The sequence below is a fragment of the Phaenicophaeus curvirostris genome, chromosome 12 (assembly GCF_032191515.1).
Source record: "Phaenicophaeus curvirostris isolate KB17595 chromosome 12, BPBGC_Pcur_1.0, whole genome shotgun sequence".
Classification (NCBI taxonomy): domain Eukaryota; kingdom Metazoa; phylum Chordata; class Aves; order Cuculiformes; family Cuculidae; genus Phaenicophaeus; species Phaenicophaeus curvirostris.
Window position 1 is genome coordinate 2,927,602 of NC_091403.1, and position 23,666 is coordinate 2,951,267.

The 23,666-nt window shown below is 40.1% G+C and overlaps 1 protein-coding gene across 2 annotated transcripts in view; it reads left to right on the forward strand.

The window, feature by feature from the left end:
- TLN2 (talin 2) overlaps positions 1 to 11,750 on the forward strand; it is a 94,198-nt gene extending 82,448 nt beyond the window's left edge. Inside the window, exons 53-58 of one of the 2 annotated variants that reach the window (XR_011338314.1) lie at positions 3,184 to 3,309; positions 5,226 to 5,288; positions 5,385 to 5,567; positions 7,403 to 7,528; positions 8,490 to 9,822; positions 11,320 to 11,750. Coding sequence is in view for 1 of the 2 variants with exons in the window: in XM_069867073.1 (XP_069723174.1) it covers positions 3,184 to 3,309; positions 5,226 to 5,288; positions 5,385 to 5,567; positions 7,403 to 7,528; positions 8,490 to 8,618 (627 nt within the window). In the remaining variant the exon portion in view is untranslated. Of the gene's footprint in view, positions 1 to 3,183; positions 3,310 to 5,225; positions 5,289 to 5,384; positions 5,568 to 7,402; positions 7,529 to 8,489 lie in introns of both variants that reach the window. The other variant, XM_069867073.1, reaches the window with a different exon arrangement.
- The last annotated feature ends 11,916 nt before the right edge of the window (positions 11,751 to 23,666 follow it).

Sequence of the window (23,666 nt, forward strand, 5' to 3'; positions counted from 1 at the left end):
GACAAACAGTTTGTCCACTAAAAACCTACCTGCTTCACTAATACTGGATAAAGAACACTTAAGGGAAAAGGTGCAGTAGATGAGGTACAACAGCAGAGAGCATTGCTGTACCTGCCCTGTTCTGCTGGTGTGCTCTTCATGCTTCTATACAGCCTTCAAACTCAGGTGTCTTTAGTAGTCAGTAAGAGTTGCCTGCTGTTAGCTCTCAGCAGTTAGTCCTTTTTTTTTTTTTTCCCCAAGATGAATCAAACCTGGATGCCTTTTCCTGCAAGACTCTGTGTGATATGTTTGATATATTAGGTTGTTATTTAATCCAACTATATATCAAACATATTCCTACAGTGTCCTGCCCTGTCTCCGGGGGTTTTACATAGTAGAAGGCAGTATTAAGGAGTATATTCACTCACAAGCAGGTTTAGAAGACTTCCTGCAGACTCCTAATCTAATCTGATTTAAAATACGTACATGAAGGGCTCCTTCATCAGTAGAGTTGCTCTTGGAGGGACTTTCAAGTTGTGTAGGGCCTTTTATGAGGGTGAGCAGCAGCTGTGCCAACAACTGATTTTCACTGAAACGATTACTGTGTTTTCCATGGTTCAGTGCAGCAACTTACCCATATTGGTTTTCTTTTTATGAAAGAGAAGATAAAAGCCGCTTCAGAATAAAATGGCTTGTCTCTTGTAATTTTTTTCTACAGTTTAGCAGTGAGATCAGGGACTTATTTGTTCTCCTATTAACTCTGACTTTATTTATGCTACCCCTACTAATGGAGATTCTATAGAAAACCGGGTTAAGTACAGTATAAAACCATCTCAAATTATGACTCTGTGCAATCAACATTTTCAATATGTTTCATGCTACAGACTTTGTAGCTAGCCTAATATTTTTGGTTTGTCTGTTTTGGTGACTTCATTTTCCAATCCATTTATACCCTTACATGCTCAAAACCAGCAATATTTAGTCCACTCACTACACTGAACTGAGTTCAAACAGCTATTTTTCTTCAGCCTCTTACTGGTGACTAGTTTTTCACAAACTGAGCACCATCTGGGCACGTTACACGGCTGCCTGATAGGTCAGAGCATGGCCATGGGCAACTTCCTAAATTTATGAAAGAACGACACCTCCTCTATAGCAGATAAGCAGATACTGGAATGCTCACTCGCTTAAGTTGGAATTTCTAACAACACTGATGTGTGAAGAATATTACACACAATGTATTTTTTGATGTTGGAAATGAAAAATGAAAAACTCAATAACAGGGAACCCTGGACAAACATAAAAGCGTAATCGCAGCTTGTTAAAAGCAGAAGTGTACTAACAGTCTTTTAAATTCATTGTTGTCCAGTGGTACTTTTGTTGATATTTCACTTTTAATTCTTAGATCGATTAAATCAAAGTCAATGATGCATCTGTTTTACTAATGAAAAGATATATGATAGCAACTATACTGAATTCCATTTATAGTCTCTTTAGTTTTGTGATGTTGTGATTGAAGGAAGAGTTTCATAAATAAGACTTGAGGCCTGTTGGAAAATTCAGGGCTGATGTGATTACCCCTTAGATATAATAATGGTCATGATCTTACATTGCAAGCGTTGCTAAAAATTCACGTGGAACATGATGTGCACACTTTACAAACCACTTTCCTATGCTTTTATTACAAAGATATATGTTTCAGTTGATGGGATTAGTCCAATAACAAGGCAAGACAAATAGTTTTCGTTGAATTAGCTGGCTTTTCCTAAAGGATAAGGAAAACTTGAAAGTGCCAAACAGCTTTATCTACACGTCAGTTTTTATTTTCGGACCATTCAGTTTTTCTGTTGCCTGCAGCTGCTGCAGTTTAATCTCCTGGACTTTTTTTAGTTTTAGTTATGTGGCAGGCAGGTGAAGTGCTGTAGGACTGAGCACTGCTTGATGTGCTGTTTTTGTAATGATTCACAATTACTCATCGTTATCTTTTATTATTTTACAATTGGCTACTATTTCATCAGATTGCAGTAGCAGGGGAACTAAACCTGATTTATATTTAGATGGATGTGCTTAGACTTTCAAATGATGTGCCCAGTCTTCTAACTCATAGCCCACTTAGCTGGTGTTCCTCAAATTAGTTATTTGACACAAGAATGTTGTGCTTACGTAGGTTGAAAGAGACCTGTATTTCCAGTGCCTCGTCTCTCACAAGGTGGTCTGTTCTGGTCTAGTATCCACTAGCCCTACTGGTCACACTGCATTGGACTCTGGTAGGCTTGTGATGTCATCACAAACAAAATAGATACTGTTGGCTTATTCTTTATAAAGAACAATCAGAATATATGGCCCAGACCCGGTTCTATTTAAAATAACAATAACCATTTATCTGTCTATTTTGTTAACTGTTCAGAAGCTCCTAAGCATGCTTTATTGGATATATATTTTCACTGTTTGTTTAAATGATTAGAAAGTCAGGGAAATTATTTTATGGAGTAATAGATTTCCATTTTAAATAGCAACAAACCTCATTAGAAACAGCTGATCTCTATTTGCACATGCTTGTTGAAAGACAATTTTGGATGACTGAAGTGTTCCAGACAGACCTTTGGAACATCATATCTCCGAGATGACTAGACTCAAGTGCTTCACGATGTGACTCTGTGAAATAGCAGCTCTTACCATAGCTGTTAGATCTATGCACTTGCTTGGTATCTGTGTTGCCTTCCTTAGTACAGGCGAATGAAGCAATATACTTTTCTTTTTAATGCTTAAAAATCTTTAAATACTTAGAAAATACTTTACCTAGTCTAGCAATCCTGGAAGCCAGTACTGTAGGATTACAGGAGTAATCTTGATATGGAAAAACAAGAATTTCTTTTCAGAGCGGCACTTTTTTGGGTGTAGTTTTGACTAGCCCTAGTGGAGGCAACGTATCAGAAAGCTGAAGGCGATTCCTTAAGTGCCTTATTTGATACTCAGTTGCACGTGTGAGCTGCAACAAGGACAACTTAATATTTCAATTCACTTGTGTTGAATCCCATCTTTCGTCCACATGGAACTCCTGTACAGAAAATTATGTTGTAGGTCTTATTGAATTTACTGATGTGTTCCAGAATTTTCTTGTCTCACTTTGCGCGCATCCCCAATCTTGAAAATACAACCGCTTTCACATGAATAATGTGTGACATTGTTCTCTCTTGGTTATAGCAAGCGGATGAGACGCTGGATTTCGAAGAGCAGATCCTGGAAGCAGCTAAATCCATTGCAGCTGCTACTAGTGCCCTCGTGAAGTCGGCTTCAGCAGCCCAGAGAGAACTGGTGGCACAGGGAAAGGTGGGTAAACAGGGCAAGCAGCAACAGTACTGGGGGGAAAATATCAAAATGGAATATTCTCTCTTAACCGTTCTCTGTTAGAACAGTAGAAAAGGAATTTGGGACTGACTAATGAAAATGTAAATCTTTTCATCACTCATCACAGGCCTAGGCCTAGTTCTGTTTAAATGAAAAAAAAAAGACAAACCAAATATGTCTAAGCTTCACAAGAGTAATCAAGTGTTGGGCACTTCAGCTATAAAGTTTTTCTATTTCTGGGTTTTTTTTCACTTCATGAAGATCCGTGATTCAAACTGGTAATAGATAGTCCCACAAGACAGCTTGGGATCCAAAACCAAATGTCACAGTATGCAGTACCAGTCTGGGCCAGATAGCAAAGGGCCTCACTAATTGTCCCCTCAGTGTTTTGTTATCTGATTCAATCAGGACACAGACCTGCATGCAAATTCAGTATATGCAAGAAGACACGCTTATAACTATTGTTGGGAGCAACAGAAAGTGTGCTTATAATGTGTCTTCCTTTGATGGTCAGGACTGGGATCTTCATAATTCATTTCGTATCCATCACAGTTTTTTTTCCCACTTAATATAGTTCAAATCTGAACATCAAACAAATACGGTGCCTGTAAGAACAACTTTTATAGGAACATTGTTGTTGTATAGTTATGGTTTCTGGTTTCATCTAGTGCTTTATCCTAAGCAGATTGTGTTATGGATCTGGTCACAAAAGCAACATGCTGTCTGCTTCAGCTGGGATTCCTGGAGAGTTTCTGCTTTTAGTTTCAGCAGGAGCACAGGCATATGTTTCAGAACAATAGTGATGTAACTGTTTGTGAAGACCCACCATGAGCTGTAGCTATGGAATTTGTCAATAATGTATATAAAAAGACGATATTATTTCCCAATGAAATCTGACTGTGGAGACAGTAAAAAAAAAAGAGAATTTTGACTTACCTTCTTCACGTAGATTATTATGTAGTCTGCTTTTATGTGATAAGATGTGTTCTTATTTACATTATGACATCTTGCTTTACTGTTCTCACAAACACCACTATAAAGATATACAGAATAATACAATTATACGAAAGTGTCACCATAGCTATGAGAGAACATGTCCTTGGTTAGTATTGATGTTGCATTTAAGGATTTTATTCTGATCTCTGAGATCTTCATTATTCATGAATCCCTGTTTCCATTTCTTTTAAATTTCAACAAGTTTCTGGACTACGTTTACATTTCACATCTTCCAGCTTCCCTCCCAAAACCTCCTAGACCCAGGCAGCTGGGGCTAGCAACCAACTGTAGGATTTTGTTGCATTATTTTAACCTGACATGAGGAGAAAGCTGTGTCCTGGTTGTTACCAGTCCTGTGGATGCCAAGAACACTTTGATGGATGAACCATGCAGAAAAATGGGCTGCTTTCCACACATGCCGTTATTAGGATGAAGGCAGTTAGAGGGCTTCCCTGCGGAGCTTTCTGTTTTGTATTATACCTCCCTCCCCGTAGTGCCAGTATCTGAAGAGATTCAGGAATTATATAAATCCAAATGTGTTGTGGAGACAGAAATAAGTTATTTTTAGAGGGCGGGAGATTCAGAACTACTGCTTAAACTGTTGCTTAGGCTGAAGTCTCGCTTGCAAGAATCATTACTGTACGACTTTCATACATATTCCAAGGATGGGGCAATTGAAGCGGCATAGCGAGGTGGTCACTGCATGAGCAGGCAGATGTGTGCTGGAAGCACGTTTACTCTGACAACTAACTTTCAGTTGGATTTCCTGCTCCTGTATATGTTGGGCACAGTCACAGGTGCAAGTCTTTCCTTTTTTCATGGCTTATTATTTGCCTAAATCTGAGACAAAGCAGTTGTCTTTTCTTTTTCAGTGTAAGCAATCTCTGAAATGTTTTTTTCAGGTTGGAGCAATCCCTGCCAATGCAGCTGATGATGGACAGTGGTCTCAGGGACTTATTTCTGCTGTGAGTAACTACTTCTCCTAAGGAAAACAAGCACCTGCTGTGAAGAAATAATATCCTGTGAGAGTACACAAGTGACCTTTTTTCACTGTCTCCTAGGCCCGAATGGTGGCAGCTGCAACCAGCAATCTCTGTGAAGCAGCTAACGCCTCGGTACAAGGCCACGCTAGTGAGGAGAAGCTCATCTCATCTGCCAAACAAGTGGCAGCTTCTACAGCACAGTTGCTTGTGGCTTGCAAAGTGAAGGCTGATCACGACTCTGAAGCCATGAGGAGGCTACAGGTACTTGTTTTCTTAATTTCTGAAAACCCACAGTAGTGCTATGTAAATGTTGTTTTGACACAGTGTGAACGAACCCCAGATTTTATGAACGGTGTCTGCCTGAGCAGGAAGATTTGATGTCGTTATTTTTTTCAAAGTAGAAAAATCGATTAAATACTTAGGAGGAAAAAATAAATGTATGAGCATGTGAAATATCTGTTGTAATAGAAAACAGTGGCATGTCAATGTTACTTCTAGAGGTGAGACAGTTTTCTACTGCTTTATAGCACTATAGATGAGTGCTTTATAGTGGATTCATATAGATTGACTTTGTTGAAGATGTGAGGGAGAGTTATCAGTAATGGGAAGATAGTTCTGACTGTGATGCAACCTGCACTTTAATATTCAAATACCAAAATGGGTCTGGAGGAATTTTAAATGCAGAACAAACAATAGAAACAGGAACGAAATCAAGTACTAGAGACTGTGGTTTCTCAGCTCTGCCAGGAAATTCGGGCTACTCAGTCACTGTAGGCAAATATTATTAGATATCAAATGTGAAAAGTTGGAAAGGAATGTGAAGAGGAAATGAGCCCCAGCACAGATTGAACTTGAACTTTGCTGCTTTACCAAGCTTCATATTAGTCACAAAATGAATAAATCTGGGAAAAGCAGTTTGCACTTGGAGATAATATTCTTTATCATAGCAAAACCGGTGAGCTGATGTCTACCAAATATTTTTACTGGTGGATTTGCCAAAACTACTGAGGCTTTTCAGCTGGCTTTGCCCTCAGCTTAAATGTTTTTGCATGGCTTTAATCACTAGGCTAAGTTCATGAGTTTTAGTGACTTAGTTTTCTCTTTTCTACCCCACAAAAAGCTAGAAGCTTTGGGAGAAGACATTTGAGAGCACTTGAAAAGCATTTCAGGTCCCAATTTCAGTATTTGTACCATTAACTGAGTAGAAAACATAGCTAGAACCTCCAGTCAGTCCCTCAGAATGAGTGACTCATGACCCCTCTTAGCACTGAGGCCACATCAGGCCAAAAGCTTGTTTTCCTGTCTCTTTCCTGACACTGATGAAGAGATAGGTGGAGAGGAGGAGGATTCAATTAAGAGCCAAGGAGGCATAGGTCAAATTTCAGTGTATCAGCCAATTTAAAATTCAGAATATCAGATGTAAGACTTATCTGGACCTCACAAATTTAAAGGACTGGCAGTGGCATATGAAGAGTCTCATTTACACCTCCACTTGCAGTGCCCATTAAACTATGGACCATTCTTCTCCCAGAGCAGCTCTCTGCCACTTGACGGAGCAAATTCAGTTCCAGATCTTACAGTGCTGAGCCCTGCACTGCCATCTCTCGTCTGCACGGGCTGTTTCCTAGCCAGTGGTCTTTGAGACCTCAGTGCTTAAAAAAAGGTGCCAGCTCCATCTTTTAGCTTTAATAGAAGAGAAGTTTGCCCTGATAAAAGTCGATTAATTTAAAAACTTCATTGCCTTAAAATGTTTCTTTATATGCTAGCTTTCATTTTCTCTTCTTCCTCCAAGTAAAAAAAATCTGATCAGCGTTGTGCATAACTTAACTTATGATTTCATCCACTGTTTTATATCAAACCTGAGGAGGGGCGGGCAGAATCTCATTTGTGACTTTCCCACCTTCCAGCCTCTTAAGTAAAGGAATTGTGTTCCTCTCTGTACCATTTATTTTGAAATACTAATATGCCTCTCACTGGGAAAAACAAAACAAAAGAAAACAGAACATACTTTTCCTATGTAATCAAGCAATTATGTTTTTTGATGCTCAGTTGAATAACTTCCGTTATTACTGAATGTCTTTGTGTCTTTTTCAAAGGCTGCAGGAAACGCTGTCAAGCGAGCGTCAGACAATCTTGTCAGGGCGGCCCAAAAAGCAGCATTTGGAAAAGCAGAAGATGACGACGTTGTGGTCAAAACAAAGTTTGTGGGTGGCATTGCTCAGGTTGGTAAAGCAGAGAACAGCTGTCACAGAAACGTAGCACAGTGTTACAATGTCCCTCTGCTGCATTGCAGGCTTGACAAAGCTATGTAGAAATCTATAATAAATTACTTGATACCTCACTGTTAGGTAACCACTGACGTAACAGCAAAGTGACGTGCAAGATGTCTGCGCCTCTTCATCGACCGTTAACCTTAACAGCAGTTACTGTTGTCCAGTATCTTTTGGTTTTGTTCTGATGAAGTTTGTGGTTCTTTTCAGTCTTCTCTTATGTACTTTAGATGTTCCTGAATCTTAATGTAACACTAGTTTTATATGTATATAATCAAAGAAATAGAGTGAGAGGTAAGAACTGGTAACATCTTGTTACTGTGACCAGAACAAATATGGGGAAGGAATATCAACATTTAAAAACAGATGGCAAGGTTTGGAGGTTGTACCAACTTTAGGAAATCACCGCTATGAATGAGGAACACCATAGACTGTGGTCACTACTTAATAGATATTGAAATATATCATTTCTGCGTGTCTGTGGTACCGTCATTTTTCCTTTGGCATTCTGAGATACAGGAAAATACTGTGGATGCCTACAGCAAAGTGCATTCAATTTTACTCTCTCTCAAACATTATATTAAGCACGGTGCTTATCCTAGATGCGCTAACCCCTCACCCCAATGAATTTGGGGGGCCCACAGCAGTATAAAAACTATGCTGGTAAATGCCAGCTTTTATTCTTTCAGTCTTTAAGAAACCAGTGGGAATACAATACTGTTGTTGATGCACGCATAATCCTGGAACCTGGATAGAGCCTGGCAAAATTTGAGCCATTCCTGCCAGAGTCATTGAAATGTGGTGCTTCTCTGGAGAATGCTCAAGGCCTAGCTATGATAGGTGTCATAGAGAAAGAAATCTTGTTTTACAGACAGTATTCCTTCCTGTCACAATTCCTGCTTGTGTTTTCTAGATCATTGCAGCTCAAGAAGAAATGCTGAAGAAGGAAAGAGAGCTGGAAGAGGCAAGGAAAAAACTGGCTCAGATCCGCCAACAGCAATACAAATTTCTACCCACAGAGCTGAGGGAAGATGAGGGTTAACCAGCAGACATTGTCTTCTTTTTTATTATCTTTTTTTTTCTTCCTTCTTCTTTTTCCCTTTTGTTTTAAAGAAATAAGCTAAAGGAGGACAGTACAGTGAGAGCTGCTCTGACAACATTCTGGTATGCCGAGCACTTACCTGAATACATTGCCTGTCATAGCTTTGGATGAGCAGAGAGCAATAAACGCTTGTTCTTTCTCATCTGGTCAGCTGAGGTGCATGATGATCAAATAATGGTACAGTGTTAGGTTCATCATTCCTGTTCCTTCCTTGACTTATATCTCAGGAGAGAATGTTTCACTTTTTACTAAAGATACTAAGTCAGTATTATTGTCACTTTCCTGATGCTTGAAGTGTTTATCGTTCCTTGACTTGTTATAAAACATTCATAATATTAATAGAAAAAAAGTCAAGAATTTTTTCATATGATAAATATCACATCAGCTGGTGGTTCTCCCTCAACTACCTTTGTAACACGAAGACCAAGATGGAGGGGGATAGATGTCTGAGTGGAGAAACACACGAGTGTGGGTTTGAAGAAGATACCTGTCCCCTTTCAGTGTTACGTAGTTGGTTCACCCCGAAACTGGAGGAATTGTCTCTCACCTGTTTGCACTAGTAGTATTGCTCCTTATCTGATGCCAACAAGCTTCTGCTTGTACAGAACTTAGGTTTACAAAATGTGGCAATAGCCATTCTTTAAAGAGCTCAGAAAACAAAGAAATTGAAACCTTGTCACTGCCTCGATAATAGCAGGTTCATGAAGGAAAATGCTGTTTCAATTATATACCTCTAATGTGTGACTACTTTTACAGTATTATACACACATACACATGCTCTAACATTAGACTGAATAGTATGCATTTTGGATTTTAATTGAAGCTATCTGGTTTGTACTGTGGGATTTCTGTTAGAATGTATTTTAGTTACAAAAGGGAAATGCCCAGTACAACAACACTATCAACTCTTGTTATTCTTTCAATAATTTCATTTATAATTATTTTGTTTTGAAACCTGTGGGTTTTGTAGGAGAAAAGAACAAGTGATTTACAAGTAGACTTTTCCTGTAAAATATTTTTCAAGATCTGGACTCTAGGGAGTTTGTTTTCATAACTGATATTGATGAAAACGTACTCACCAAGGAATTGCAGAGAAGGAATAGCAGCAATCTTATCAGCAATCTTTGTCTTCAGCTGCAGAAAGGTACAGTATGCTCTCAGTGTCTCTGTTGTGACCTAAACAATAGCAGTGTGGGTAGAATGAATAACACATTTTACCCTGTCAAAGAAAGAAAACAGATCACAGCAACTTTAGTAAAAGCTAAACTATTTGACTGACTACAGAAACACCATCTCTTCTAATAACAATTTACATGCCTCCAACTCCACTCTAGCCCTCTTAAACAATAATGTCAAGTCTCTTTAGGTCAAAGGGTGTTGCCAGTCCAGTCCTTCTGAAGGCTGTGCTGTCATTTAGATACCTGCCAGGTACATTCAGCTGAGCCTGTTACGTTATACGCATACCCACCTAGTTGTCATTGTTGCAGAAATAATTGTCTTGTAGACCTAAAAGTAACCCACTAGTGGTAGGCTTGCCAGTTTAGATAGTGCTAACTCCTCATTTAAGTTACCTGCATGAGATATAATTATCAGGAATTTTGTCACACTGTTGTTAAATATATAGCAAAAAAAATGACTAGAGAACTAATAAATATTAAAGTGTACAAAGATTTTTATTGTTAGAGTCTCTTCTCTGGTACTGACGTATTTCAGACTCAGTAGAGTTGCTGGAGGATCCACAATCATGAGAGGAAAGAATTGGCAAATCCCAAATGGAATTGCTGGCATTGACAGATGTGCTGTGATGTTGTAGGCTTGTGTGCATATGCAAACCCTTACAATGAGACATCAGTTCCGTGTTCTGTCATTTTCCACTTCAGCACAATCGATTTGGTTTTTCTTAACTCACTGTGAGCAGTGTTACAGACTCTTGATGTTAAGAATTTCTACACCATAAAGGTTTTTAGGCAGAAGGTTAAATTGGTTTTTATTACTGTAAGACCTAAATAAAGACATCTCTAGTGATAGGGGTTTTCTGCTGCTGTTGGTAGGTCCAGCTTCTTTGCAGCTTATGGCTCTTCCTTTCTTTGCACATGGATAGCCTCACGTTCCCATCTCTTTTTTGGAAAGATCTGCATGACAGATTTGCTACCGCTTCTCTTTCAACCTGTGTGTTACCTATTATTTGGTGTCATTAAAGCACGAAGTAAGGTGATGCTGTCCCTAGCATCATGCCAGTATTTTATTGTAGGTATTATACTACTGTAATATATTTTGATCGGGATGGTATTTGTCAGTTTGAAAGAAGCCAAAAGCCTGGTCAAAATGCAACTATGTATGGGAACTGTATAGGCAGAAAACTTTATCAGTGTGTAGAAGGAAAGAGCATGCTTAAAGCGTGTTGCAGATAAGTTTGTTTGGGAAGTCAATTTTAGCACGATTGTTTTGAGTCCCTCTCGATTCCTGATTTAATGCCCCCTTTTATTTGACAGAGGGTATTGTTCCTTAGCTACGTGCTCTGTAGAGGAGCCACAGTCAGATGAGTAGCTGAGCTGAACAACTGAAGTATTTTTTTACGCTGAATTTTGAGTCTTCATTTGGGAAACATTGAGAGAATATAAGCTTTCTATTTCTATTCCAGTTTTTTCTTGCTGTCATAATTTGCAGTACCCCTGAAGTCCCCATGTGAACGTCTGTGAAGTTTGAAACTGGTCCATGCGTTGATTTGGCATGGAGAGTAGCCGCAGGAAGTGACGAGCTGGAGTCAGGGATGGAAGCTGGTTAATAAGAAGGACAGATGTTTACTTTGTTCTGTTAACTTGTGAAATGGTAAACAAGCTCTGTTGTATCTTACCCTTCTTCATGTGGAATTTGCTTTAAGGAATTGTATGCAAATTAAAAGCAAAATGCCTCAACGATGTTTGTGTACATAGTCTAATGTTGTTTTCTCAACTATTTGGAAAATAATTTGAATGTTTTATTATTTGTCTAAACTTTTCTACATCAGAAGCCTCAAAGTAAGAAAGTTTTAAAACAAAAATTGAAGGCTAGACTCTCGTTTCATCTGTCTCTTTCCCTTTGGTATCCTGCATCTTCATTACTTAATTCCTGATAAAGGGATGAGTACATAATCTAGAAACTATTCTCCGTCTTCTCTGAAAATGGTTCAAAACCAATTGTCGTTATGGCTATATTTTGTAAGATGTGATTGACCAAGTGTGAAGGTTAATACAGAGCTTTCTTCCAGCATTGTAGTTAACGATCTTTGCATTCAAATTGTATTCTGTATTCTAAGTTATTAAGATATTCACTTAAACATAAGTCACTGAATTCTTGACCTGATTATGTCTTGGAAAGAGTGGTCAGATTCTGGAGCAGTGATGTATTATAGAAGTATGTTCATACCGTCCAGTTTGACAATAAATACATTGCTTTTTATTAAGGACAAGCTGCCAGATAACAGTTTTATCAGCCTTGCTTGTGAAACAGAAAAGGTATTTATGCCCCAATTCACCAAATGCTGTAGCATGCACTCAGAATATTTAAAAAAATAAAGGTGTCCTCCATGCTCTGTCTGCAATATTGTTTCCTCAGCTTGGCCTAAATGGGATTAAGCCCATGCTGCCAGGATTTCCCAAATGCCAGTGTTTCAGACGCTTGGAAAGACAATGCAGGGCTCATGCTTTACTGCATGCTACTAGTTAGAATCACCTTCTCCATCATATCCATCCCAAGATCGCCATAGTGCGTTTCAAATATTAATAAGACTGCTCTGCTCTTAGAGACCATTTCTTATTTGTGGTTCATAAAGAACTGCAACTGAGTCACCTCCATTTTTCAGATGGCGCAATTACATTTCAGGAAAGGGGATAGTTTGTTCAATCCACAGAGCGGGTTGCACCGAATGTAATAGCCAGTCAAGATCCTGTGATCCAGAAACTAGACAGAGCACTAGTGGCCAAACCCTGGAAAGGGTTAATATTTATATTGCCATCTAGTTACTAACTGGTCTACATTATTTTTAGCGTTAATGTTTCTGCACTCTGTCAGTTCCAGATAAATCAAATGCATTCTTTTTCAGTAACTGTATAGCAGAGGGATTTAAGCAGTGATTGTGATTAGTGCCAAGAATAACCATCTTTCACTGCCAGTGCTTTAGACAAACATCCTGTCCTCCAGAGCTGAATTTAATCTGCAAGAATTTCTGCTCAGTGCCTTGGCTTTCCCTTACATTGTAACCACTTCTGTTAAGGCCCCGACCTCAGATCTCTTCCACATAATAAGAATTTAACTCATTATTTTTCTCTTGACTTTTTCCACGAGAGAAGTGACAGCTTTAATACTTTGAACAAAGCTCTTGGAGCTTCTTTAAATCAGTCTCCTGCTTTACTAAAGCCTCCTGCAAAATACGATAAAAATCCTGAGGCACTGAAGCTTTTCAGGTTGCACTTTTAGCCACAGAAACAATTTTGAAGTTTACTCAAGAGATGCCTTTAGTCATCTGCAGTTATGTGAGACGTAGACATTGAGAACATCGCACTAATGAGTCCGATCTGTCTGCAATTACTTACTCTTTGCCTTCAGCTACACAAGCATGAGTATTTTGTCTCGTCTAAATATTCATCTTTTGTTTGCATTTTTTAACAATAGATGAGTTGAAATGACACAGTATTTCTAAAATGTAGCGCAGTTTCTCTTGATCCAGTCTGAGCATCTGAGAGTTATGTTTAGTTCTACTTTTTCTGTGTAAATTGTTAGCTGTTAAAAAAAAAACCAGTGGCCTGGATGGCAAAGTTGGGGGGTGTGGGTGTGTGTTAAAGGTTTATACTTGACACAATTTACTGAGGAGGAGAGCTCATTGCTTTACTAACAACTTAAAGATTGCTCTTTATTGTTATTTGGAATTTACTGAGTTGAATTGGTCACTGTGGGGATATTTGCGTTATGACCTAAGATGGAGATGTGTTAGGAAACAAAATGGGTAAATTCTTCAAACTTAGACTGAACTTTTGTCTCATAAAAACATTGGAGACTTCAGCTGAATGTTTATTTCTCTTCTCTCTTTGGTTATTGTTGTTGCCTGCATGTGGTTTCTCCTGCTTACATCTGCTCCTGGTTGGCCCTTTTCCTTGAAAGTCAGTGTGTTTCACTACGTGGAGGTTTAGTCACAGTCGGGTCTGTCTGTGGAGAAAACAGGGGTCTGCTCTTAAACATTTATTACCAAAATCAGGAACAGTATCTCCTGTAAGTCAAGATCGAGTCCTTCAGTGGTATTTATCATGTGTTATTAGTGCAGGACACTCAGTCCCTAAATTCATGAAACTGCAGTGCAGGAACTGAATTTGTCCCCTCATATGTCTGGTCAAGAAATATGAGAAACCGTGTTCTCTTAAACAGCTTTGAAAATTAGTGAGTTCAAGCACCCAGATGTTGTAGGAATGTGTGTTATGACTTCAAACAGGGGAGTGTTAGGAAATAAATTGGATATATTCCTCAGGCCTGGACAGAACTTTGGCTTCATGAAACCAGTTCTGGTTTTAGCTAAATGTTTGTATGCCAGCTTAACTTTGGTTATGTTTCTTTTTGCCTCAGAAAAATGAAAGTGAGTGAGAACTTTAGTATGAATACGTTGTTCTTGCTAATCTCTTGTATTTATTGCTGATCTTTTCTGATCTGGGACTTTGCGTTACTGAGATTTCACACAAACTGTAGGGGGGGGAATGAGTTAAAAAAGATGACTTCAGACAGACAGCTTCATTGGTCATTCCACTGTGCTTGGCTTGCACTCCATTTGCCGTCCTCTATCATTTGGTGAGATAATAAGGCTATTTAGGGTAACAAGCCAAACCAACCGCTGCTGTGACACGCCTGTGATGCTTCCACATCCTGTAGCCCAGCAATCCAAGCCACAGAGAGATAATTTGCTGGTTAGTTTCTTGACTCTTCAGGAGTCATCTTGGATCTCTTCCAAATCATGGGAGTGGCTCCTTATTATATGATCAGATCACTCGTAGTTTGGTTTGTACAAAATCTGGTTGTCTGAAAAGAGGCTAGATACAATAATTTCTTTTTAAAGGTATTCTATTTCTCTCCTAGAAATGGAAAAACTAAATATGCTCAATATCTCCTAGACTAAATGCTTTGTAAAACGAAACAGGCTGCCAGTGTTCCCATCTCAGAAGATGTCAGAGCCCATTCAGATCTTTCCTATCTTAAGGGTAACACCCACTAAAAAGAAAACCTTCAACCTGTAGTCATTTTTCAGAAGTATTTGCCAGCAGCAGAGTACGTGCTCTTTGGTCGCCGTGTACATTCATAATAAGTAAATTCATAATGTCCACTAAGGAAGATAAACAGGTATTCCCTTTGCTTTTGTTGTTTCACACCCTTTTTCCTCTCTGCTTAACATGTCGGATGGTTCCTAATATACTAAAATTGTCTTTGAATGGAGGGAGAGATGCTGGATACAGAATAGAAAGTTGTCTATTCTTTTCTTCTGGGACTTTAAGGCAGGCACAGGTTAGGAAGTGGTTTTGGGATTTGCACAGAGGTCTCTAAGCCTGGTGGGTCATATTGCAGTGGAATTGAGATGCCAGCACAGCTTTGGATCCATGTGAATGCGCATTGGAAATGGGGCTGGCCTAACACCAAAGAACAGGAAAGTAAATCCTGTGCTGGAGGAGAAAAAAATTTCACTGTGAGCAAGAGCAGGAACTCAAAACATGAGATGACAGCTTACCACCCTCTAATAGACACGATGAAAGATATTGCTGTATCTCTACTGTGTTGCAAAAGGTAAGCAAGGTAAGGATTGGGGAAGACTATACTTGGATTTTTCCGAAACAGGTAAATGCTGGTAATTCATAGATTGGGTCAGCAAACAGACCATTTGAGGCTTGTTTTTTTCTGATACTTTCTTCCAAGCAGGGATTGTACTATTTGTAGTTGCTCAACGCCAGTAAAAATTGCGATGTTGAAAGGGTAAGTCAGACCTGCAGTGACACTACTGATAATAAATCAGAATCATGTTTAAAATTAGGTAAACTCAGGTGTTGCTGTGGTCCCTTTTGATCTTGCAGACAAGTGGTGGCTTTTGAGACATCGGTGCATTTATTTGAGTCTAGACCACCTTCAGAGTTCAAACAGAAAAACAGGGCATGCTGAAAGCCATGACTTCATTTCTTAGAACTTTTAACAGCTGTATAGCTCAAAGACAAATAACTCATCCCTGGCTGGTCCCTGTAATAATACAGGCATCCAGAAAATGCCTGGCATTTTTTGGTTCACTACTTGGGATCAAATTCCTCTGATTTTGTATCCCTCTCAACTAAGAACAGACTAGTCTTAATGTTGCAGCCCCAAGGAGCAATCCTGCACCCTGCTGCAGCTTTGTTTCGACACACATGATATGGTCCCTGGAAAATCCTGCTGCATTGGCATTAGTTGTTCAGTCTCATGTCCAGCCCCTTCCACTGGCTGCGTTCCTGTTGTTTCATTTGCATTTTCAAAGAAAAAGGTATCTATTTGCTCAAAACCCACTAAGCAGCTCTTCAGCCTAACTGCTTCCACTGAGCCCCAGGGAGCTCTGTAATGCAGCTAGTTCCCACAGCTAATTTTAGGAGCCAGTTCTGAATGCCCTAATGACTTTTTATTCCTACAGAAACTCTTCTGTGATGAGAAATCTTGAGCTGTCGAAGCACAGCATTTCAAAGGGCAGAAATTCTGAAATCAAAAGGAAAGAAGAGTCTGTCCTGGCAGCCAAAGTGGGAAATGTTTTGCTTAAGATTAACAGTCTGAGAGTAGATATGACTCCTCTGCATAAAAACAGCAAGAAGGTAAGTGCAGATTTGGGAGATAGGGAGCTATTTAAATTCACAACACTGTTGGCAAGTTGTAAGTGGAATTGATATATATTGGTCCTGAATCAGTTTAGGTAGGGAGGGAATTCTGGAGTAGTCATTAGGTATGGCTAGAAGGGAGTAAAAATCAACCCACTTTTGACAGCAAGAATGAGGAACAGGCTTATACAGTCACAGTAAGGGTTTAGCCTCAGGGCCCTTCTGTCTCTGTCCCTTACAAAGTGTTAGTGAAATTTGTGATGGGAACCCAGTGCTAGGGTTACAGGTTAATCAGCCTGAACCATTTAATCTAAACAACCGCCCAGATCACTGCAGGCTGTGGAAATGGATCTGAGCTTTCTGGGAACTGGCTGTGTTTTCTCCAGGAGGACTGTATTTCACTGTGATGTACTTCCCAAGCATGCGGTGTGCGACAGACTGTAAGGTCTGGTACAGCCGTGATTCTGCATGGCTGGAGTTGGTGTCTAAGGCACTTCTGCTGGCTGCAGTATCTTAAAAGCACTGCTTCTAGTACAGATTTCAGGTCCTGCTCGTGTCTGCATGTCTTGGTGCATCCAGTTAATTTCTCTGCTATTGCAAATACTACCAATAGAGAACATTTTACTTTGATTTCATCCAATCTGCCGGTTTTAATATCCTTTCTCATACTTTCCCTGAGATCTCAGTAGACTGTACTGCAAATTGGTTTTTTCTTGTCAAGTCAACTGTAGCTGATTAAATTAAGATGGAAATGCACATTTATAATATCTTACAGCATTCCTCTCATGCAGTCTTGGGTGTTTATAACCTGCCCTTCATTGCCTCACAGTCAGGTTTACGTTGAAATCTTTACCCTTCTTTCACAGCCTGGCCAACTCTTGAGAGCTTTTTTTGTCTTATTCCTTCATGCATGTTATTCACTGCCCAAAATCAAATATAGAGTCTCGAAGTTGAGGACTGGGTAGAAAGGAAGGGCATTTGAGTGACCGAGCCTGCAGAGTCTCCCTGCTGCTGCCTGCCTTAGAGGCCACTTTCCAGCAAAGCCTGAGCTGCTGTTGAAAGCTGCATTTCCTGCTACACGCAGCTCTCAACCAAAGCTGGAATCAAAACAAGAGCAAACCCAGTGTGGACTCTGGCAAAGATCATCCTCTCTTCATATATAAAAGGGAAGCATTTAGCCTGACCTCATAAAAGAGAGAACTTAAAGGACTGTTCTACACTTTGAAATCTTAGCCTCGATGGCATAGAAACAAAATGCTGACTTGGGAATTTCAGCAGCTCGTTTCATATTCTGCTCAGCCTGCTGTACTTCCTGAGCATGAATTGGCCATTGCATCATCCCAGGAAAACGAAGGTTATTGGGTCACTGGCTGCCCTCACAATCTGCTCAGTAAGGAATTTCTCAAAGGCATAGACCTGTGCCCGGAATAACATTTAACAGGGTCTGGAAAATTATGCCTGCTACAAGCAGAGACCTCTTAAACATTTTCAGGAGGCCTACCGTTTGGATGAATTAGAAGCACACACCCCTCTATAAATATCACTTAAAGCAGCTGCTTCCAGCAACTACGAAGAGAAATAGCTGAGGGAGAGTCCAGATGATTTTGCTAGTAGCTTAGTGCATTTCCTAACATATGGGACTGTGCTAAATGAAGACAAATTGGTGTCAAGATTTTCCTGATCCTATTTGCCTCCAGAATATGTCAGGAAAACTTCTATTACACAGCCACTCACTCTACATGCAAACTGAACCCAGGAGTGCAGGTATGGCTGAAACTTCATGCAAAACAATGCTGCCTCTTTCCTTGCAAGTGCTGTATATTCTGTGTGTGCCGTACAGGAGTCCTTTCTTTTGAGGGACAGAACGGTTCCTACTTTCTCTGAATTGCATAACAGACTACAAAGGACAATTCTGTGGCTTTGTTCTCTGACTGGATTGCACCGTTTCAACAGGGATCCTGGGACGGAGAAACTTCCCACCCACTGGTCAAATGCAGTGACATACAAGATTCAGCTTGCTGATAGCAGAAAAGCGTTGTCGCTGTAGAAACAAACGTGTTGTGCTGTGCAGTCTCATGCTATCTCTCCACTTGTCCTGGTGTGATTTGACTGTGAGCTTCGAGGGTCTCCCCAAGGTCTTCTACAGAGCTTCTCTTCACTCAGCTGCACCTACTGGCGCTGAGGTTCCTGCATACCTGTGTGAGTGGCCCACTTCTGCTGTCTTTGCCCTCATCACTGTGGGGGTGTTTGACTGGAAAGCATTTCCTGCTCACATTCATCTATTCAGACACTCTCTTTGCCTACAGGAAGGAGGCGAGTTGATGATTAAGCAATTGTTTCGGGAAGTGATTTTGGGTGAAGCTTTGCCTTTTCGTTTTCAATTTGTTCCTTGCCTGTGGACTGAGCATAAGAGAAAAGCTCTATCAATCCTAACTGGTGCTTCTGGCATACCATTGCTTAGGACCACTTAACTTGGCTTTGCTTGAAAGCGGTTGAGAGATCGAAGAGAAAGAGGAAGGAAGCAAGCAGGAAAGCATCATCGTATGATGGATTTCTGGAGGATTTTTCTTCCAGCTGCTGCTCAGCCCAACTCAGCTTCACAAGCCAAACCAGCTTTGTTAACGGTGCTTTATTGCTTCTTGCCTTCTCTCGAAGCTGTTTTGATTTGTTAGCACCTCTCTGGTATGAAGTTGGTCTGAGACCTGATGAGACTTGAAGCATACGATGCTTCTGCATGGCTAAGTCACAGCCATAGATGCTGTTTGCACTGTCCAGCTGTAGGGATAGGCAGTGAAAGCCATTCGTGTTCTTCTCTAGGAAGTGTTTCTGATTTCTCCCATGTTTGCCTTGCGATGTCGCTTGGTCCTATGCCCAGAAAAGCTGCTGCTTGTGCTCCCTCACCTGATCCCACACCAAGACCATTTTTCACCTCTTCTTCAGCAAGCAATGCTGGACAGTATCGCAGTTTTTCTTCAGGCAAAGTGTGAAACTGCAAGTGCACTAGTGACCACATTCCGCACAGCATCCTTGTGCTACAGAGATAGATGAAATGTCTGTAGACAGAATGATCAAAGCTTGAAAATATTTGTGGAATAATTTCTGGTTAGCAAGCCCACTTTTATAATAGGCAACATATGAGAAGAAAAGGCGCAAGGGAACGCAGGCTTTGGAAAATGGAGCTCAGTGCAAAATTATATATTGCATATTGTTTTAGGAAAAAAACAATGTAAGTAGTGCTTAACTCTGATTAGAGAAAATCTAAAACATCTGCAAGAGCTCTTGAATAAACCATAGAAAGTGGGAAGAATTCAAGAAATGCTGGGAAACAAAGGAACAAAGAGCTGTGTGGAATTTATGTGTCTGCCCTAATATGCCAAGCTTTCCCCCCATACGTGTTGTCACCACTGCTAGGCAAAAATTGTACTGTCACTATTTCATTTTGCAAAACTTCCACTAATGATCTTTAGCCTGAGAGCTGAGTTTCTTTTACCATTGAGCTACTTGGCTCTTGGCAATTTTCTCTCCATTTTCTTACTGAGCGTAGATAATGCTATTCATTTTTCTCAGTAGAGAGAGATATTTAGGGTTAACTTGGGCAAAGAGTTAATTTGGCATCGCTTCTAAAGTGTTCTCAGATTAAAATGATGACATAATAATCTGAAATGGTATAAGCTTCAATGCTAATTTTGCCTCTTGATAGATTACCTTTTAACTCATTTATATTCCCTAAAGACATTTGGGTGAAGTAGATCAACCAAAGAAAATTGCCCTCTGTAGACACACCCTGAAATAGCCCGTGTTTCAGATCCAGCACAACACTTACCCAAACTTATCAGAAGCAGAGCTAGGCACCGTTCCTGCCCCTTCTTGTGGAAGGAGTTTTATCTGCACCTCTAAAATCCATGGAAGCACAAGAAGTACAACCAGTACCCTTCAGGCACGGGGACGTAGGAAAATAAATTATTTCACATACTTGTGGAAAAATTTTCCTATAGCCAGGGAAAAGGTTGGTTGGTTTGTTTGTTTTAAATTAGAGAAGCACCCTTCTTCAGGAGTCTAAGGTAAGTAGGATTTGGCAGAAACCACCTGCTTCGGCACAAAACTGAACTGTGTTGTAGGAATGGTCAACAAATTAATTTCTCTTAATTTAATTTTCAAATTATCAACAAAAATATCAAAACCTATTCACAACAGTATTGCACAGAGGCATGAGATCCAGGTAGTGAAATGACAGAAAACATCTTCCCTTTTCCCCTCACCCAAATTCAAACAAAACAGTTTTTCTCATTCGTGCTATGTTTGCCTCGGAATCAACTGCTCTCATCATGAAGAGGAAACAAAATAAGGGAAAGTTCTCATTTGTGGTAATCTGTAGCATTCCCTGTAACAAAGAAAAGGGATGACCTTCCTTGGTTGTATTTCAATTTTCATATGATTGCTTCTGGTGTCCAGTCTCTCACTTAGGATTGAGTATCTCTATGCTATGTTGCTGTGAGAAATCCAGCTCTACAAATGGACAAAGCTAACACCAAGTCTATGTGTTCCTTCTTGTCAGGGTAATTTTTCTTTGAGGTACAAATCATTGTTGTGATAGACAAGCAGAGATCCATTTTGTGCACAAAAATGAAATGTTTAACCCTCTTCTCCATTGTCAAAATCATCAGGACTGCAGTCTCACACAATATGCCTCCCCTGTCCTTATTTAATTTATCAGCTGCGCCCACAGGGAAGCACTGACCACTGTAAATGGCCTATAACTGATAACTTAGATGCCAGTAATTGTCATCTCTCAGCACCAGGGAGCTCTGCACAAGCTGTGAAGCCCTTCCAAAAACTGGACGGAACCTCTGGCAGGGGCTATGCTAGTGCTGAAGGAGCTTCCTTTACCTGTCACACTGGCACTGTACAACCCTCTATCTGAATTTAAAAAAAAGGGGGAGGGAGGGCAACTACTTGTAGTTTTAGCAGTAAAAATGCAGCATCAAAAATGTTCTCTGTTATCCAGTTCCTGTGCGTGGTGACGTGAAATGTGCTGCTACTCAGGCACGTATCTGCAAAGGCATTTGGGGATGCTGAAGCAGTACCATATTTGGCCACTTCTCCTCGTAGTCCCTGTCTGGCTACAGAGAAGGCTTTTGCATCCTGCTAGCATTCCCAGAGTGCTGCTAAAAGCGCATTAGAAAACTCTGCTTTCAATCTTCAGAGCTGTCAAACAGCTTTAAAGAGATGCTGACTCTTTTGAAATAGAAAAAGAAAAAAACTTTCAAAACAACTGAAGTTGCTCTCTATGCACTTTTCCCCCACCCGGATAATAAGTATGTTCTCTCCATTTTCAACTTTGAACTTGTTTGTATCATATTTGCTTGCATACATAACATTTTTAGGGGCTGCTCCAAGTGACAGTAGTGCATAGTAATCTGAATTATCTGAGCCCTGAGATATTTGCAGTTTGTGCAGCTAAACTACTCTTAAGCATTCCATTTTTTTCCATCACTGATTTGAGTTCTAGATTTCCTCCCTGCCTAAATTTGATGTGTAAAGAAAAGAGGGAGTCGTTCAACAAGAGTAGCTTGTCATAGGGGAAGGCCTGGAGCAGCAATACGTCATGTTGAACAGTTTTGAGGAAACGTTTCTAGCAACTCATTAGGATCACCAAACCCCTGAGGAAATCAGTGTGTACTCTAGGAAACAGAGCATCCTATTGAGGGCCTTAAGTGCTCAATAAAGAAAAGAGAAAAGTCAGAATTTAACTACAGTAGCCTTTAAGGTTTCCATTCCAAAAAGGGCAAGTGATGGAGACGGCAGAAAAAGGCAAGTAGCTAGTGTATATAAATCTCTTCATCTGCTCCTAAAATCTAATGGAAAACAAAGCTGGAGACTATGAAAATCTCATAGATTCTTTGTGCCTAATAAACCAAGTAATCTCCCTCAGTAACTTCGCAACATGTCTTTTTAAAAGTTAGTTTAGCTTTAGAGAGAAATATCGACTTGCCAAGAGTCATGCAAGCCACATCTCTAGCAGTGATTTGCTACTTATTTGTTGCTGCAGTTCCCAGGGGGCCTTAGCTGACTTTTTCTAAGCTGATAAAAGAACAGTGTTTTCATGAAAGAATGGGAAAGACTTTGACCATGAAAAGTTATGTCTCCGTTCTCTTGCTCCAGGGTACAGCGCTGGGAAAGGATTCTCTGGAATTATGCTGCTATTGGGATGAAAACCCTTCTCAGTGCTCTGCTCACCTCATTCAAGGTTGATGTCTCCTCCATGCAGGCTGGTGTCACACCTCAGGCAGCCAGTTCCACGTGTTTCAGAAGGCCACAGATCTTTGGGTGATTCCTCCATGAGCTAAACGTTGTAAGTGAGCAAGTTTAACTCTCTTCCTTCTCTGAGGTATGTTCTAGGCTGTCATCTGTGATTCACAAGGGATAAGAACTGCAACCGAACATTTTTCCCATCTGCGCTACTAACCTTCTGCAACAGGAATTCCCCCGGCTGAGTCAAAACTACAAGGCAACACTAGTAGCTGAACTGTTAGACCTGAAGAGTTTTGGCTTTTGTGAGAACTGTGCAGTTGAAAGGCTAATGACTGACTTTGTCTTTCTTCCTCAGAGGAGTTTTGAAAACTTTCTGCTCTCAAGAGTAAACTATGTAGTCTGATGCATAGGAGTAGCTTCCCAAGAAGGTTCTGTGCCCTTAAAGACCAGATAAAAAGATGCACTTAGCCTGTAAAAACACTGTTTGAAGGGCTGGTGTTTCTCATTTGGTTGGTTTGGTTTTCTTTAAAATAAATATAAAGAGTGGTCTCTTCAGGCATAGGAAAAGGCTGACTGTAGACAAAGGAATTCCTATTTCATCATAGAAAAGGTAACACGTTGTCTTGTCATCTTATAGCAATGTTCAGTTTTGTGGCTATCTATCAGTTTTAACCTGCTACTTCAATGAAACAGACATTTGTAAGTTTGTCTTGCTATTTAGATAGATGCGGGGATAGATCTGAAATCACGTTATGCTGCTTTAAGTAGAAATGTCAGCAGGCTTGGGAAGTTTCAGGTTACGTTGTGCATCGCTCCTCAGTTTCAAACACTCTCTGCCCAGACTGTGAAAGCAGAGCTGGTGACAGAGCTGTGAGCAGCCCGGTTTGGCCCTGCACTA